Source organism: Euwallacea similis, chromosome 11, assembly GCF_039881205.1.
Source record: "Euwallacea similis isolate ESF13 chromosome 11, ESF131.1, whole genome shotgun sequence".
NCBI classification, from domain to species: Eukaryota; Metazoa; Arthropoda; class Insecta; order Coleoptera; family Curculionidae; genus Euwallacea; species Euwallacea similis.
Genome location: NC_089619.1, coordinates 2,566,034 through 2,584,203, shown reverse-complemented (window position 1 = coordinate 2,584,203; position 18,170 = coordinate 2,566,034). Strand labels below are relative to the sequence as shown.

Here is an 18,170-nt window from a genome sequence, read left to right as displayed (position 1 = left end):
AAATCAGCTTGGTAGGAAAAATGTCTTTTAGAAAGATGAGTATTTTATGTGTTATACAGCACTTTCTTACAACGCCTGTGTTCTACTTTTAACCTAATTTTCAATATGTTTGGAGGTATTTGCTGCAAATGAAAATTTAAGACACTCAGGCAACATCCAAATTCAAAACCAGTAATATCTGAATTAACTTTTAGCATGGCAGAAGAAAGAGAATCTTTAGATGTGCATTTTATATGCCACTTTCTATTTTTATGTTCTTTAAACCCTTAAAATTTATGGCACCTTGTGCATACTTCTGACGTTTTTGTTAATAAAATACTTTAGAGATTAAACATTTTTAAGAAGTTTCATACAAGACTGCATAAAATGAGTAAGTTAAATATACAAATTTCTATGTAAGCCTTTTTACAGTAGGTATACCTCACACATTTTTTAATTTCAATTTTTACTTAACATAGAAGGGTTACTTTAAACCGAGTTTTCACGTGAAATAATTAGATAGTTTCGTTGCTTTATCTTTCATTATTCATCGTTGTTGATGCACAGTTTTCACTGTAATTATCACTTATTATTAATTATTTTGTAATCGACATTAATTATATATAATGTATAATTGTCAGTTTCCTAATAATCGTCACAAAATCATCCAAGTTCCTATAAATCATATTTGATTCTTACTCGTCTCATTTTTTATTTGATTTTACCAATTTCTCCTTTTAACGTTAATAAATCCTTTGTTATTGCTTAACTGTCTGTTCTAATTAGTTTCTGTGTGGCCTTAGGATTCTGGCACATTGTCTTTCATGTTCCCATTGATCTTTTTTGTACAAAGTTTGCTGTAAACTTTAACTGCGATTTACAATTTATCTTTCAGCTAGTTATATAGTATTTTTTTTAACCATAATTTAAAGATTTTTTCTAAATTTGTGTTTTTCACGTCATACTAAACTTATAGATATAAACCAAGCGACAGGTTCACATCAACGATAAACTTGCTCGGGGTCACCCATCTGCTCTTGTCAATAAAAAGCGAAATTTACATACATCTTTAATAATAACCACATTTGTTGATTAACGACAGAAACATATTCAAAAATAAATGTTTGAATAAATTGGATGATTGGTCAAATTAAAGCCACTTTATCTCTATCGTAAAATCTAATTAACAGTCTAAAAATCCAAAGCTTAACAGAATTTAACTAATGCCATAGGTTTATCTATATGTATAGTAATATGTATTTGTACTTCTATTCTAAGTAATATAACATACTTATAGTAAAATATAATCCCAAATCTAATGCTTTCGACGTTCAAAGTAAACTTATTTAACGCCGATTATGGACATGCCTTTTCTAATCGTATAGCTTTTTATACTCTCCTACATTACACACATTTAATGTTAATAAGAGTCTTGGCTGATTCGTACAGTTCGGGCTATCATTTTACATAATATGTGGATTAAATTAGCAACACTCCGGAAATCGCGATCATTTTGATGTTTCAATTGGTACAAATTAATGGAAAATAGAGTATTATGGACCAGCAATTATGGTCTATAATGATGTATTTTCCTGATAGTGGTAGTTCTTAGTTTTTTTATACCACAGTTTTATAAAAAATATACATATTAGTTGGGTTGAACATGCAATTAAGCCTGTCGTTTCCGTCGGCAAACTTTTTTATGTTCCGCTTGCCAGTGTTGCTGCTGACACGTTTGGGAGCAGTAGGCAGTATTCCAACAACAATGGTAAATGGCGTCTTGTTCACAGTTAAAACACTTAAAAATAAAAATACGTAGCTGTTAGATTTTGAAGACAGATTTTATGCACTTCAGAAAAAAACGTTCTAATTCTAATAGTTATTAAATTAGCAATAATTATATTAATAATTTCGAACAGTGCATATGTGATTCGCCATAATTTAGCTTCGCCTTCTTTATTCATTCCTGTGTAATTGATACCTGTTCGTTAGCAATTACATTGTTTACTTACCCACTGTTTCTTCTTAGTTTCTGAGATCTGATTATTATGAGATTCAAACAATCTTTTAAGATGTTCATTATGGTCTTCTGTTATCCTATCGATTTCAGCTTGCATGCACTCCATGGCACATTTTATGATTTCATTTTTGTTAGTGAGCGATTCCGCCTTTCTTCTCATCTAGAAATGACATTTTAATACAGTTGGGACCCTGGGGAATACATTTATCTCTTACCTTCTCCACCGAGTCACTATACGGCTGATCTAGCTGATGTAAGCCCGCATCGTTGGAATTGTTTTTGTCATTTTCCGTAGAGCTCGAGACTTGTTCGTAGTTCTCATCGAATCTACAAAAAATTATTTTAATTTTATTTGTAATATTAATTTATAGGATGAATTCGTATAGCTGTATAACCCGAGGAGAAAGGTAGGAAATGCCATCGTACAGTAATAAAGAAATTTAATGACGTAGTCTACAAAATCCAACGAAACCCCAAAGCAAAGATAAATGCTTCCAATCTAAATCGGTTATCGAGATTATCATGGAGGTCTATGTGTTCGAGATGCACAGCCTTAAGATGAGGGTACTGTTACACTGAATCTTGTAGTCATAGGATCTTTAACTAAATAAGAAAACCGTTGTTACAGCTATGGGAACGAAGCGATTGTAATAAGCGATAGTAAGGTATTTACTTAAAACGCGAGTTTACTCTGTTTATTCGAACCCTTTCGAAATCGCAACAATACTATTTACATACCTGAAACATTCTTGAGTTGTTACGTTTCCTCTAAATGAATAATCTGTTTCTTCCTCTTCACCGTCTGAAATATTGATAACATTCCCAGAAATTATACTACTCGAGGTTCTTTCTGGTTCTTCCTTAGTTTTTTTACTTGACGAAGATTCGGCAACACCTGAACAAAACAAAATATTTTCTATGATACAACATAACTCTGAAATTTTACCATCAACAAGCAACAAGCCGTAAATAAACATGCTGATGTGTATACACGGTAGAAAAATTTCCTGTTTATATAAGAAATCTCAGAATAGAGCACTCTAAGTGTATTTTTTAATAATAAAAAGTCTAGTGGATTTTCACCGTATTACATTTTTCTAAGTTTTCATAAGACAAGTTGACTTTTTGTAATCACCTGGTATAAAAACATTCGGAACATAAATCAAACCTTATCTATGGAGCCAAACAATAAAATACCTGAAGAACTTGACGATTTTCTCTTTATGATGGTAACTGAAGTTCCACTTTCTGAGTCTGCAACGATTGAAGTCAAAGTTGCTTTCTTCCTCGACGGTTTCGGTACACGCACTGGTGGCGTAAGTAATTTTTTCGCAGGTTTATTAAACTTGGACGCCGTCAATATATTTTCTACTTCACGCGGATCGGTCAACAGTCTCTGATGGTATATCAGCTCTTCTAGGGACTTTGTGAATGCTGATGAAGGTTTTATCTACCAAAAAAAGTAGTAATATGCATGGAAAACTCTCATTCACCGTAATGATAATTACCTTTAAACTTTCTTTAGACACTGATATTGACTTTATAAAAGATTTGTGAATAAGAGAACGTTCGTGTTTTCCTCCGAAAAATCGTACATCGCAATGGGAAGGAGTCTCTTTGATAACCTGCAACAAAAGCAAAAAAGTTTTAAATAATATTCAAGGTACAACAAAGTATCATGGAATGCCAAAACATTAGTGAAATTCAACTTTTCGTCAACGTTGTTTTACCTTTACTTTGCAACAACTTAATTTTTTCAATTTTGATTTTTTTTGTTATATTTCTATAACTTCAAAACATACAGGGGAACCCACTTTGTCAGCCCTTAAACCCCGTCTTGTTTTGTAAAATTCTCTATCAAATTATTATCTACTTACTTTTGCTGGCCAATACGGGTATCCCTTTTGTTTTGCCCACACCAAGTTATGTGGCTCCCGACAGGGCAACGCAAACCACCATGCATTAATTTTTTCATTGCTATATCTATAACAATCTGGACAATTGCGCAATTCCGTAATATCGTGCAATGTATCTAAAACCATCAGTTCGGCGGCTTGATATTCTTGGGACTCAACTAAAATATTTGAAAATTAACTAAACGATTCACATTTAGGTGGCATGCTGGTCTTACTTCCATGAAAAATAGCTACATTGTGTTGTACCGTCAAAATATCGGCAAGAAACTCGGACAAAATGCTATAAGATTCCGTGTTTAGATTTACTTCAATTACAGACATATCACGATGTTCGAAAAATAGCTGATTTGCTCGCCAGGTCAGTTCGGAGTCAGTTAGCCAACTTGGGCGATCTTCGGCTGCCATTGTATGAGTAATTGTATTAGGTAGCTAAAACCAAGAATTTTTTACTATTAAAAATACACAGAAACCCTTTGAGTCAACTATTATTCAATCAATTTTTAAGTAATACCATAAGGAAATGTCAAGAAACTTAACTTACCCAATTCCTGATTCTGTGCAAAACGAATTTCAATAAATAATTCATTTCCCCCTTCTCGAGTTTGCAGTCGTCAATATTAACGAGGTTACACACACTACACAGTTTTTCGTCAAACGTGCAATCGATCAAAGAATTTCTGCGTTCATTTGCACTTGGAAAAACGTCCAGATTGAAGTCGATGGAATCTATAGTAGGTTCGGCCCTAGACGTTGATGTATTATTAAACCTCAGCGATGAACTAAAATTACCAGAAAACCCAATTATTATAAATCAGTAGATTTGTTTTAATCAAGAAATAACAAACTGAAATTCTCTGTATTGCATCTCTTTCTTGTGCGAAAATAACAATTACCTACATACCTAAAACAATTTAAATTAATTTATGTTAGAGGAGACAAAATATACTTTTCTCTATCTTTTATAGTTACTGAGATTCCCTATGTAAACACTGAAAATTTGCTCACCAGGTACTCAATGTTTTATTTTTTTAGCAAACTACACTCTTTTCTTGCTAAGTCATCCTGTATATGTAATTTTGATCATAAAATTCTTAAAACTTTTGCTTTCATCCAAATATCTTTTACTTTTAATTATTATATAAATGCAAAAACTACAAAATAAGATGCTTACTACAAGCAAATCACAGCCATCTCAATATAAATCTACTGTGGGCCTACCTTAAATTTGTTTCATCCTTGCTGAATCATGAAAAAGTAAAATTTATGTTAATTATGTAAAACATTACATAAGATTTAAAAGCATCAAAAAATATTTCTTTAGTTTTAGTGTTTTTAACACACAAACATCATTAGTTTTTTTGGTTTCTTGAATAAAAAATGTGGCCCTAGCCCAGAACTATCATCAATTAAGTAAATAATTTTAGTTTTCACTTTAAAATATATTTACCTTGATTTATGAGATTCAAATTTTGTCCTTGCACTTTTGATGCAGTCGGAATGGAATACGCGAAAACAATTTACACACATGTTTACTTCCCCAGCTAAGTGACACTCAAAACAATACCAATCTTTTCCATCAAAATCAGGCTGAAAATAACAATACGACGTAAAAAACACATAATCTCTTCTTGGTCTTTGTAACAAAAATTTTACTCACCAGTTCCTGTTCGGTTATTCTGTAGGTACAATTGAAACCATCGGAATTACCTGAATAATTCCTCCTTGAAACACTAAAACAAACATATCCAGTTTAGGTTTCAAAAGGTTTTTATTTAATCGCCAGAGTTTTTAGAACTTTACTTTGTAAATAAAAATCTATTTAATTACATTACCCCTATATACCATATTTATTGCTATATAAGGGGACATTTCCATGTGTGTCTCAAAAACTCTCAACAAATAATATAATCAATTCTTACATTAAGAGTCCATCATTTATACACTGCTTAAGGTAGAGTTCTATTTGGGCTAAACTGCACTTTTCACTGTTTTGAAGATATTTAAAAATTCTGTTTGTATCACATGCCTGATGTCCCACATTGGCTGATCTAACAGCGTCCCATATTTTTTTAACATTTATTGGGTCGCAGTGACGTCTAATCGACATGGTGATGTCACTTCCAATGTTACCTACAAAAATACAACAGACACTAATTACTGATAGTGTCACAAAAACCAGACTCATCATTGTTCCGACTAGAAATTTAGATAACTTTATAAATAAGGGTATTATGTATTATATTACTTATTTATAACAAAATTATTCTACTTAAATGAGTACCACTTGTTTCTTTTCATGATATAACTTACAAAATTTCATGTTTAGAACTGCCTTTTGGATAATAAGCTACGATCAAGCCATAAAAAGAAATACTGATTTCATCCACTTACTAAAAAAATGAATGAGTTTAAATGAGAAACTTTGACTTCCCCTATATAAGGAAGACGTCTGAAACATCTGTTTATATATGAAATTAAGCATGACTATGAGTTATTTAAATTGCCCAACTTTCATTGTTATAACAATTTTTTTTTAAGCTACAGCAAAAATACTTTTTTAACTTCTTGCTTTGAGAACAAACAACTTGGTAATGAAGGTTCCTAAGAATTTTTTTTATATAAAACACTAACATTATTTTGGTCTTCTCTATAACCCCTAAAATTTATGACAACTTTTCCAAACACCTTATATATTATTGGATATTTATTACTAACCTATATTTTTAGACTATACTCATCTTGTTCTCATTTGATTTTGATTGTGAACTTGGCCCTTTCATAACTAATTTTTCACCTCAAAGGGTAATGAGCTCAATAACAGGTACATCTAAATTGTTATAAATTCAGCTAGTTTTGAAGTGACTTTTTTGGATTCTGTAAGAAAAACTTGCATAAAATATCTATTCTAGGATTTCCAAATATTACAGGCAAAGCCTAAACTTTGACTCGAAACTTTAATTATCCTACTAAATCACATTAATTTATCAGACTCTTAACTGTATGGAAAATTAAACAATGCATGTTCTTACCTTGACAGTGGGTATTTCAATCCTAAATTTGCACTACACAAGGTACTTTAACTCGACAAGAACCAGTGAACTTCAAGAGGTTGGGTATGTGTTTATTATGACTTATGTGAACTTGTTAGAGGAGGCAGAAAGCAGTAACCTGATCCGGATCTATTTATTGATATCTAAATATTAAAAAATGTGTCATCAATTTTCCCAAACTAACAGTCGAGCTGTGAAGCTATCGGCTAGAGATAGAATTACTTCAAAACATGGAAAAGGAATGAAGGAAAAAAGAAAAATATGAAGTCAGCATCACGGGCCATAGGAACATGTGAAAATTAGAATCAAATTTTTGACGTTGATCGGTCAAAAAATTAAATTGGCCAATTTCACAGGACAAACAATTCGATTCTCACTCACATGTTCCTGTGGTCCATGCATAGAAATGCGAATTAATGAACTGAATGCAGATATCTGCACAACACTCCATTATGCCGATACTTAGCAGTACACACCAAGCAAATGTAACCAAAAGAATTGACAGCACTGGAAGCGCGCTACTAGCGGTGTCAATTATTGACCGACAATGTCAATGTCAAACATGTAAACGCATGACGGTTGGTGTAGTTGACTAATTTACCATGATAGTATGTACTTCGTACTTCTAATTGAAATTAATTAATTTTATTTACATTTTACTAATTACTTAACCTGTTGGCGAAACACCCCTGAGTTGTCGATCAAAAATTATTAAATAGCCCTTTTAATTTAGTTGACGCAGTGCAATCTGAAGATATATTTGTTGGCGGGCATTAAAATGTTTATGATTTATAGTATTAAATTTATGGGAATCAGGTAGGGCATTCGCGTTGCCAAACGCTGTTTATGCCGATAAAGAAGGAGAGCCGTGACAGGGTGCAGACCATGCGCCAATTCGCTGTGCTCCCGATCGCGAATCACAATTTTTCGCACTGTCGGACGTTCCGCTACGGCGTTTGTTCGTGCTTCAAATTAACCTTTTAAAGACAAATTGGCTTCATTGCCTTTTATAAACAACTTTAAATTCAAAACAGGAAACAAAGTAGAAGTAGGAGTGTGAAGAACAGGTTCAACTGATTTGAAATAAAGTTAAAAATAGGTGAAAAGTATAGAATTGGGAATTAGAAGGTATCTTTTCCGAATTGGAATGATATTGTCAAGATTGTACACTCTTCAGAGAACACTGGGAACAAGAGGTGTTTTAGTATCCTCCTTAGTACCCTTGAAATATTCATTAAAACTGTATGGAGTTCAAAGTGCAGTCCGAACCAATGGATTCTCCCAACAGCAAAGAGGATATAAAAATTTTGGGCACAAGCGAAAAGTAACTCCCTGGAGTTCAGTCTTGTTTGGGACCTTTTTGTTTTTAGCTTGTTTCGGCAGCTTTGTCGACTGGAGATGGTAAATGTGCAAGATCATGAAAACCCTATTGTCAACAGGAGTTAATTACTAATTTTTTACAGGCTTAGAATGATATATTTAAATTATACCGGTCAACTTGTAGAGAAAGATGCACAAGAAGGAGGGAACACCAAAGCTGTTCAGCACAGTGTTAAAAATAGTTAAGGTTTTTATAGATTTATTCTTCTGTTACATTTGACTAATATAACAGGCAGTGCTTTATTTCAGAAGGTGTTGTTGGCCTCACAAATAATTGAGAAATTTAATAGTCAGATTTTTTCCTAATTGTATGAATCTCTCCAAAACAAAAAAAAAGAAGACTCCATAACCTATTATCCTTATAGATCTAATTATGCAAAAAATCAACAAATACAGGCATACTTTGCAATGCAAAAAATTGGGAAGATACGACAGTGCTTTTTACCAATGGCTATGCGCAAAAAATCCTTATGTGCAATTGAAATTCAATTCAAAGATTGTAGCTCTTCAATGATTGCTTAGTTTGATTTGATGGTTAAGTATAACAACTTGCCTTGCAAAATGTAATAATGTAAATAGGAAGCTGTACTTTTAAAAGAAATTGTAAATGACATTTAATCCAGGATTAAAACGTTTTTTAAATTATTATTTAAATTAGTAAATTTTTATTATATGTTATGGTGTAATAAACAATAGAAACAAAATGTTCATGTATCTAGACCAAAGCGGTTCGGGAGAAAATATAAGGATCTGCTTGTTATTTAACACTTAGGTAGAACATTTATAATGGTTTGTTATACTTGAGAACGTTACGTCACCCTGTTTTATAAATAACAAAACAAATGAATAATCTTAATGATGTCATAGTCATGTTAATTCTCTGAGGTTTGTTTACTGTTTATTTAACCGTAGAAAACTAAGAACCACGACCAGATAATGAAAATTGGAATATCAGGTTATATTTTGGAAAGGAAAGACAGTTGTTTTTTGACGTTTTGCTATTAAAATTTAACTTTTAGATTTTATATAAAGGTTGATTCAAAAACTTCCTATAAAGTAATGTTGTCGCAAGATAATGTTTGATATTCTATAATTATCTTTTTGTATTATTGCAACCAAATTTCCCCTAAGTATTTTTTTATTTCCTGAAATCGAATCCAATATCTTCTTTACTTGCTAAAATGAACTATACACGATTTCTTAATTTAGTTCGGCCAAGTATCTCTATTAGATTTCTATATTCAAATTTAAAAATGAATGTTCCTGTCGTATCTCAATTTAAAGTCTCAAAAACTCCTACCCATAGTTATTTAATGTCTAATCCTAATATTGAACATGAGACCCCAGACACAAAAAGTTCAAGAGGATATGTTTTTTTCCTATATTTATTTCTACTGGCACCAATAATTGAATGGAAAAGGTAAGTATTGAACCTTGAATAGTGTAAAGGAGAACTAAGTTTAAGGGTGCAAGCTCGAGTGAAAGCCTAAAGGTACAAGAATGATATGATGTTTCAATTGATGAAAATTTACAAGGTGACCTATCCCCAAGATAAAAACCACCCTATAGAGTTTCAGCATTAACTACACCCTAAATTTTAAATATATGTCTGATTAGCTTTAGGAGCCATAAAGCAAATACTGCAAACCATTTTCAAACTTTAATATCTTTTGTCTTGGTAATTAAGGGCTTGCTGATCTAGAATAGATTCCCCTATTTATACACCCTGTAAATGCTTACTTTGATAGTTGCATATTATAAACTTTTTCAGGTTTCAAGGTGTATTCACAGTTCATGCAAAATCTGAACCAGTTCAAGATACTGATGATGATATGAAAGCTGAGGAAAATGGCATTGATGAAGATGGGAAAAAGAAAAAGGCCAAGAAAGAGAAAGTTGGATTTCGTGACAGGAAGGTAAGTTACCTAATGGAGACATCACTCAGATGGTTATACCCATTTTCTCAGCATTTATTTATAAAGATTTTTTTTATAACTTTATATATTTTTAGTTACTTATTTATATGTAGGCAATAGGGGGTTCATTTAATAGTTTTTTGGTTTTTTAATAAATATGTTTACACATTTATAGCTCACACACTAAATAAAAAATGTTATCAGAAATTCTTTATGTGATGAGTTACTCCTTCATAATGTGCACACTTAGGTGTAATTCCTTAGTTAGTAAAAAGTTCCATATAGAAATTTGTGCCCTATTTTTTCATCATGTTCCCACTTCAAAAATATTAATTTATTAGCATCATATCAAGCCATATGGCCTACATTTCCTATATACCCACTACTACATACAATCATCTTGAATTTGTATATTATTAACGTTTAGTAACTCATATTCAGACCCACATCATTGATTCTTTCCTCATTAGATTATAGAGTATGAAAATCGCATGAGGGCTTATTCCACACCTGACAAAATATTTAGATATTTTGCCACTATAAAACTCGTTGGGGATATGAATAATGAGGTTTTCATGACGCCTGATGATTTTTTGAGGGCCATTACTCCAGGAATGAAACAACCAGATGGTAATTTTATATTTGTTTTTGCCATTTTTGAGCCTTCAAAGTTTCAATATGAAAAATTTATTAAAAAAATAAGTTTTTTTAGTTGACAAATAAAATGTGAATGATTATTGTGTGGTGGTGTTCTAACTGTGAATGGTGGTTGGTTGAACTAATTTATTTTCTGTTCTGTATGTGTTTTGTTTAGTGGTGTTATTCCTGGAGTTTGTACAATTTTTATTAATTCTAATATTTGGTCTTTATGCATTGCATTTATTTCAACTATACTCACATAAAAGACAACTTGCCCTCATTCAAAACAACTAGAATTGCCCTTGCTTCGCGACTTAGGAGAACTGTTACATCTATTATAGTTCATTTAACAGATTAAACTTGTTAAGGAAGTTAATTATGCCGCTTATAAGTGAGATTTTGTGGCAGTTTGACGGTCGGATTCAGAAATTTTTACTTTCCTATTCATCCAGTTTCACTCTGTAATCGACCTAGCGCGTATATATTTCAATGACTCGTCCCTACCATCTCGATCTATTCTCACCCTCTCTAGACTTTGGCTGTGCATGCTCTTAACCATATCTGAGCTAGAAACTCTGCTCAGAGCGTTGAGCTTTTGTTCTACCTGAATGCAACTTTGAGTGACGGAACCGCAAGCCAGAGCGCCCAGGTACAACTTTGGCCCTACTGGCAATTTTGGCAACAGTAAAATTCTCTCCCTGCCTTTTCTCTAGGGGATTCATCCTCCCTTAACCACTCTTGTTGTCCATTTCCTGTCGATGGCAACTGTCCATTTGGCTTCAGGTGCAAATTACTCCTCCTAAAACCATAATGCGGCCAGAATTCCAATGCTGTAAAGATTGACATGAATACATCGTTAGCAGCGAAGATTCACGTCACCTTTCGGCCGACATCTACACTGGAGAGGACCACTTTGTTCTCGGGACGAGATTCATGCTTTGCGGCCTGTTTGTTGTTTTATCGACCGATAATCTTTAATTACGTCAGATATGGGGACCACGCATATGTGGTACCTAGGCAGGTTTTGCCCTGCACCAGCCCCAGACTCGGCAAATAGTAGTTTATCAGAAACGAGTCTTGGGTTTTTGCCTGAAGATGTGAACGTGACATTAAAATTTACACAAGTTAACAGCATGATCACCATGGCTACATGCACCCTTTCTACGACACCATTAATGACACGTTTAGGCAACGTGCTCATTGACTTAATATCGCCTTTAGAATAGTTTTTGCTAGACATTACTTACCTGTAAAAACTAATATATATTTTGTTATACATACAGGATGTTCCAGGATTTATAGTCAGAACTTCAGAGATCTAATTTCTTCGATTTTTTTCAACGATACTTGACTTGAAACTTGTGTTAAAGCTAATTAACACTTTCTGTAACTCAAATTAACACCTTTCCGTTTATCTTAACTACTAATGCTTATACTAATGCATGCTTTCACAGATAATTGAATACGAAAATCGCGTTCGTCACTATTCCACCCCGGAAAAAGTGTTTCGCTATTTTGCAACTATTCAAGTACACGGCCCGACGCCTGATCACCATGAGGTGTTCATGACTCCGAGCGACTTTATAAGATCAATTACTCCAGGACTGAAACAACCTGACGGTTAGTGTCTCATTATGCGAGAATTAGTCCCATCATTAACATATTACACACTTCAAAAGAAACGTAATCATTCAAATAAGTAGATCATATTATTCATTTTTCTGTATTATGTGACACATGTATTAGTTGTACGCTGAAAGTTAACAAGCAGCATGGCATTTTGGCAAATTTAGTGCAGAACTAGTGTGTTTACATGCTATTATTATTATTATCAATAAATGTATATACATTTATTGATATTCAAATAGAGGCAGGCACGGGAATACTTTATTATTTCTCTAATTTTCCCAATAGAAAACACTGATCTATCATGTTCATTATGAGCTGAAATTTCCCAACAAATCATACTGTCAATTCCTCATGACCCATGACATTCTTACGATATTACCTGTATGCACCATTGCAGTAGATCGCAATTAAAGCAAAGAATATATTTTGAAGCCGATGATATAAGTGAATGATGATACACGCTTGTTGCTGAATTATGCTTTTGTTCGAACATGGCGAAATGGTGCATACCACACTAACATTCAAGCGCTTACTTACTTACTAAAACACCTACACTAGTACTTTTACTAAGTAGCTATGTAAATGCGAATAAGAGCATATATCCCCATGTTCACCATTTTGTCAACTTTCAGGTCTGGGACTGGACCAGTATAGGCGTTATGACCCAAAAGTAAGTAGCTTCGTACAAAAAGGTTTACTTCCCCACTAGTGTTAAATAGTCTTATTTGTTATCATTAATACCTTCTCACTGCGTAGTATCAAACTGTCCTTGTATATTTCTGCTTATCTCTGCGAACTCACATTTACTTTTGTCTTTTTCAGCACGGTCTACAGGTAAATACAATTGTTTCAATGCATGTTTTTTTGACACAGTAGTTTTTATGCTGTTTATGTCGCAGTTTTGGGCGTGGAAGCATGTAAATATAGTCGAAGCGAGTCTTAATTGGCGGTCCCTCGTCATACGAAGTAAAGCTGAATCGGCAACAGCCGTCACAATGTCTGTTTATAATGCCGCGCAATGAAATCAAGGCAAAATTAGAAGTTTATCGCTGGAAAGTAGGAGGATTTGCAAATTAAGATTGCTTTTGTCTATAGAATATTTTTGTTGTGTTAGCACTTTATCAGTAACTTGAGTTTTGTAAGAGATAAGGTAAACTGAACTGATTAGGACGCATCAAGCAAAGTGCCTTTTTAGCGTTGGAATGAATAAAATTGTTCAATATCTCAATTGAAGAGTTTTTGGTCTAAGTCCAATTTTATTTACGAAAGGAATAATGAAGGTGGCTGCTTTTGAATTGAAAGCACTGTATAATAATCCATGTAACAAAATCTAATACCTTTGTTGTTGGTTCTTTAGTCTGTTCAGCAAAAAATAGATCTCACCTTAGGCGAGGACAGCATATTCTACAAATTAGGAAGCGCTGGCCTCATTTCCTTCTCGGACTACATATTTCTTTTAACCGTACTCTCAAGTAAGTCATATTACCTCCTCAAAGAGATCGATGTATCATTTCTGCAATTTCATCAATTGTAGCCTCACGCAGACATTTCGAAATTGCCTTCCGAATGTTCGACTTAAACGGAGACGGCACAGTTGATTGTGAGGAGTTCGAAAAGGTCGCCACGATTATTAGGCAGCAATCAAGCATTGGTTCTCGTCATAGAGATCACGCCAATACTGGAAATACCTTCAAGGTAACCGGTTAAATTCTAAACGCTGATTCCATCTGCCAGCAATAATTTTAGGGCGTAAACTCGGCCTTAACCACCTATTTCTTCGGACCAAGCTTGAAGCAAAAGCTGACGATAGAGAAGTTCTTGGAGTTTCAAGAGCAATTGCAGAAAGAAATTTTAAGTCTCGAATACAATAGGAAAACCGCGAACGACAAAGGAAACATCACCGAAGTCGATTTTGCCGAACTGTTGCTGGCATATGCGGGCTATCCGCAAAGTAAGAAGTTGAAGATGTTGAAAAGAGTTAAAAAAACGTAAGTATGGCCAAATAATTCGATTGATAGCGTTAGATAATAAACCTAATTTTTGACAGGTTTAAAGAAGCCGACGGCATATCTAGAGAGGATTACTTGCACTTTTACAGCTTTCTAAATAACATCAACGACGTTGATACTGCCCTAATGTTTTATCATATCGCAGGAGCTTCCATAGACCAGGCCACACTGAAGCACGTGGCCAAAACGGTAGCCCATGTGGATTTAAGCGATCATATCGTTCATGTAGTGTTCACCATCTTTGATGAAAATTGTAAGCACATTCAGCATATTTTTGACAAATTTGAGGAAATCGATTTCACTTTACTGTAATTTTTTTTCCAGTGGACGGTCAACTTAGTAATAAAGAATTTATAGCAGTAATGAAGAATAGAGTGCACAGAGGCTTGGAGAAACCGAAGGACACAGGACTCGTTAAATTCTTGCAGAATGTTATTAAATGTGCTAGGGAACAAAGTCGTTCCAATGTTTAGGTGTTAAAATGTGACGTTTCACACGTTATGGTCTGTGTTATCTATGCACAACTAACTGAGGGCCTTTTAAATGATGGGAATTACACTGAACTAAATAGAGACCCTGCAGAAACATTAGAGGGACAAACTGACACCTTACGACCGTCAAACACCTTATTTGTTGTATGGTGCTAAAATCCATTAGTAGAAAAAACAAATTTTTATATTAAAAATTCTAATCATTTTAAAAACATACTTAATGATATATGATATATGATCTCGATCCAAATCACACGTTAGTAAGATGACGTGTTTTAAGTTTACCGACAAATGTCTCAGAATTTCATAGGTCAAATATATGCCTTTGGCAATAGTCACAGAATTAAAATTTTTATCATAGATAATTTTTGGGGGCTGAACAAGAACTACCAAAAAATTAGTTTTTTCGAAATACGGTACAATTACAATAATATGAATACAAAAAAATCTTGAGACGTTCATACTGCCAGAAGTGTTCGTACTAGTGAAAGTTAAGTGAATTATAAATAAACCATACACATCATACATTTTATTCATAATTCAAAATATCTAATTGAAACATACACATATATAATTACATATTCATAAATATGACTGATTTTTTGAAGAAAAATGTGATGTAATTTGGTTTGTGTTTCTGATGCTCCTATATAAAGTGTCCCTGAAATGATCGTACAACGCTTGATGAAAAATTCTTTAATCAAAAATAAGGCGTTCTAGGCAAACTTACCTATATCCAATGTTGTTTCGTTTTGTCGCTACAGGACGCCAAAGTTCTCGAATTAACATAGTTTTTCTGAAATAATTACGAATTACTTAAAAATGTTAGATGCACTAAAACGAAAGGCGTTCGCCGAACGAATAATATTCTTTCCTTGCATTTTCTAATTTTCCTCCCACGGTAACTTCTCTAAAATCCAAAGTGAATCTCTGCATGACAACATTATAAGTGACATAACGATAGACGTGTAGAATATTCCAATCGAGGAGCCACTTATACAGGGTGTTATTCGCGGTTTAATAAGGAGAATTCTTACGATAATGTGTATATTGCCAAACGAGATTCCGCTTTGTTCATATTATATATAGAGTACTCAATGCTTATAAATACAGTATTCATGTTACCGAATCGTTCATAACAGTGTTTATATTATTGCAATTTTACTGTAATTTTAAAACATCTCGTAAAACTTGCGTTCTCAATGTTTTATGTTTAATTTGAAATGTCCTCACTGTTGTTTCTGCTTGCTAACCCTTACGGTTACCCGCGAATTCACAGATTATTACTAAAGAATAATAAATATATCAGTACAGCGAATAATTATTTTAATGAGTGTCTTGACTTATAAATATGATTTCAGTTCCTGTGTCCTCTGATGCTATAATAATTCTTGCAAGTGTTAAATATACGGATACCGATAAAGATATTAACGTTTACATGGAGGATATAAGCTCTAGCCCACTAGATGGTCAAAATATTTAGTACGTTTTCATGAAATCCAAAATAAAATCTTTTATTACTCAAATAATCAATATGACTAACGATCGCAATGCTTCATGAAATGATTGGTAATCATTACTGTAGAATTTTTTCTAACTATACATACATTTTTGATTTCCAATCGTGATTTTTAAGGACTGTTTTTCATATTTAATGCTGTATTATCCTGTTACCTATATTTAAGAATTATAAGAAGTATAAATATATCGAATAATTATGTTGAAGTTTTGTTTTTATATTATGCCCACACTACTGTAATAAGACATGAACGGATCGCACACTAAAGTACCTACCCGACTACCTGCCAATAAAGTAACTCAATATAGTGTCAAAAAAGTTATGCCACACTTATGAGGGATACTAGGGAACATTGCAGTAAACAATTTTTTATAGAAAACATTTTTTTCATAGCCACAAATAAGCCGTGTTGTCCTCAAGTTCATTTTGAAAATTTTTCTCGCGAAAAAAGTTAGTTTGGGTTAGTTTTTAATAGGGTTTTTGGGTCACCTATCTGGTGCGTCCCCAGGTGGCGGATAGAGGAATGCCACCCAGTGACTGATGACACACGGCGCGAGCCAAAGTAGGCATGTAAAAAGAGTACACAACTCCGATAATCAGTTACTAATCTATAAGAAAAAAAAATTATGGATGCACTCATTTTAATAGAAGCTTTAGAATCAATAAAAAAAGTTACTAAAAGGCCAGGGCGATTCGTATAGCAAGTTCATTAGAAAATTTTGCAAAAGTAAAACAGGCGATTTTCTTAAATCTTGCAACGGTCATAGAGGATGATATGCTATCTTAAGTTTCTTTAGTATAAAGTTGTCAAATGTGTCTGAAACTAGTGATAAATTCGATTATAATTTTATTAACCTATAAACGAAAACGTTATGGCCACCAAGATTGTTACAAAATTTGAACGGATCGCTTTCCTGGGTACTAAACGTACCTACAGGAGATCTATTTAGGAAATAACAGAAGTATTGGAAAAAACAATACTTAACCAAGTAACGGGTTATTATTCTGTACACACATATTGTGTATCAAGATATATTACTAAATGATAAGGAGCAGATCTGCAATAAGACTACACCCTAAAATGTTCTTGTAAATTTATTTGTTATCTTTTTTTTAAGCAAATACAAAAATAAATACTTATAAAACATGTAAATAAAAGTGTTTCCCTATGCTCATCTGATTCAAGATTCAGATCATACATCAGATCTACGATAAATATTTACAATCAAATGTTTCAATGCCTAAAGTCTATGCGTCTAGCGTCTGATGACCGAAAAATCACATTCATAGTTGATTTTGATGTTAGACATGTGTCATGTTCTGAAAGAAATTTTCATGTAGAATCCTCAAAAACCTCAAGTAAAAATTGTGTTGTTTTTGATCTCAAGAAATATCAAAGATGTTTTAGACAAATTGATCCGTTAGTCAGAGGTTTGACGGTAAATCGTATTGTTCAAGTAATGCTCAATGTTTACTGTTAACCGCATACTGCATGGATTTTTTTAATAATCACACAAATGACTTGGGTATAATATTTCTCTTTTTTATTTAGAGATTTTAGACCCTAATGAATTGCTATAATTGATTTTCTCAAGTTAACTAGGAATGAGCTTTTCCGAAAA

At 33.2% G+C, this 18,170-nt stretch overlaps 3 protein-coding genes across 10 annotated transcripts; 2 read left to right on the top strand and 1 right to left on the bottom strand.

Moving 5' to 3' along the window:
• Positions 1–1,035: 1,035 nt before the first annotated feature.
• LOC136412122 (zinc finger MYND domain-containing protein 11) lies at positions 1,036–7,479 on the bottom strand. 5 transcript variants are annotated; one of them, XM_066395036.1, is made up of 15 exons: positions 7,347–7,479; positions 6,945–7,108; positions 5,835–6,045; positions 5,573–5,645; positions 5,363–5,502; positions 5,134–5,154; positions 4,457–4,694; positions 4,131–4,344; positions 3,877–4,073; positions 3,508–3,624; positions 3,197–3,449; positions 2,738–2,894; positions 2,215–2,326; positions 1,992–2,159; positions 1,036–1,777 (listed from the first exon to the last, which is right to left on the bottom strand). In XM_066395036.1, exons 3-15 carry the CDS (start codon positions 6,020–6,022, stop codon positions 1,649–1,651), a joined length of 2,007 nt encoding a protein of 668 aa, XP_066251133.1. In that variant the 5' UTR covers positions 6,023–6,045; positions 6,945–7,108; positions 7,347–7,479; the 3' UTR covers positions 1,036–1,648. The 5 variants fall into 5 exon arrangements, with proteins under 5 accessions (XP_066251133.1, XP_066251128.1, XP_066251131.1 ...); XM_066395031.1 differs by lacking the exon at positions 6,945–7,108 and having other exon boundaries at positions 7,347–7,454; XM_066395034.1 differs by having other exon boundaries at positions 6,945–7,433.
• Positions 7,480–7,575: 96 nt separating this feature from the next.
• LOC136412154 (uncharacterized) lies at positions 7,576–9,075 on the top strand. The gene is made up of 2 exons (XM_066395091.1): positions 7,576–8,366; positions 8,429–9,075. The coding sequence occupies exons 1-2, from the start codon at positions 8,113–8,115 to the stop codon at positions 8,529–8,531; spliced, it is 357 nt and encodes a 118-aa protein (XP_066251188.1). The 5' UTR covers positions 7,576–8,112; the 3' UTR covers positions 8,532–9,075.
• A 372-nt stretch (positions 9,076–9,447) lies between these two features.
• LOC136412153 (calcium uptake protein 1 homolog, mitochondrial-like) lies at positions 9,448–16,760 on the top strand. 4 transcript variants are annotated; one of them, XM_066395086.1, is made up of 9 exons: positions 9,448–9,765; positions 10,117–10,261; positions 12,355–12,520; positions 13,162–13,211; positions 13,887–14,001; positions 14,064–14,224; positions 14,276–14,517; positions 14,577–14,791; positions 14,863–16,760. In XM_066395086.1, exons 1-9 carry the CDS (start codon positions 9,527–9,529, stop codon positions 15,009–15,011), a joined length of 1,482 nt encoding a protein of 493 aa, XP_066251183.1. In that variant the 5' UTR covers positions 9,448–9,526; the 3' UTR covers positions 15,012–16,760. The 4 variants fall into 4 exon arrangements, with proteins under 4 accessions (XP_066251183.1, XP_066251185.1, XP_066251187.1 ...); XM_066395088.1 differs by having other exon boundaries at positions 9,449–9,765; positions 13,162–13,199; XM_066395090.1 differs by lacking the exon at positions 12,355–12,520 and adding an exon at positions 10,732–10,891 and having other exon boundaries at positions 9,453–9,765; positions 13,162–13,199; positions 14,863–16,759.
• The last annotated feature ends 1,410 nt before the right edge of the window (positions 16,761–18,170 follow it).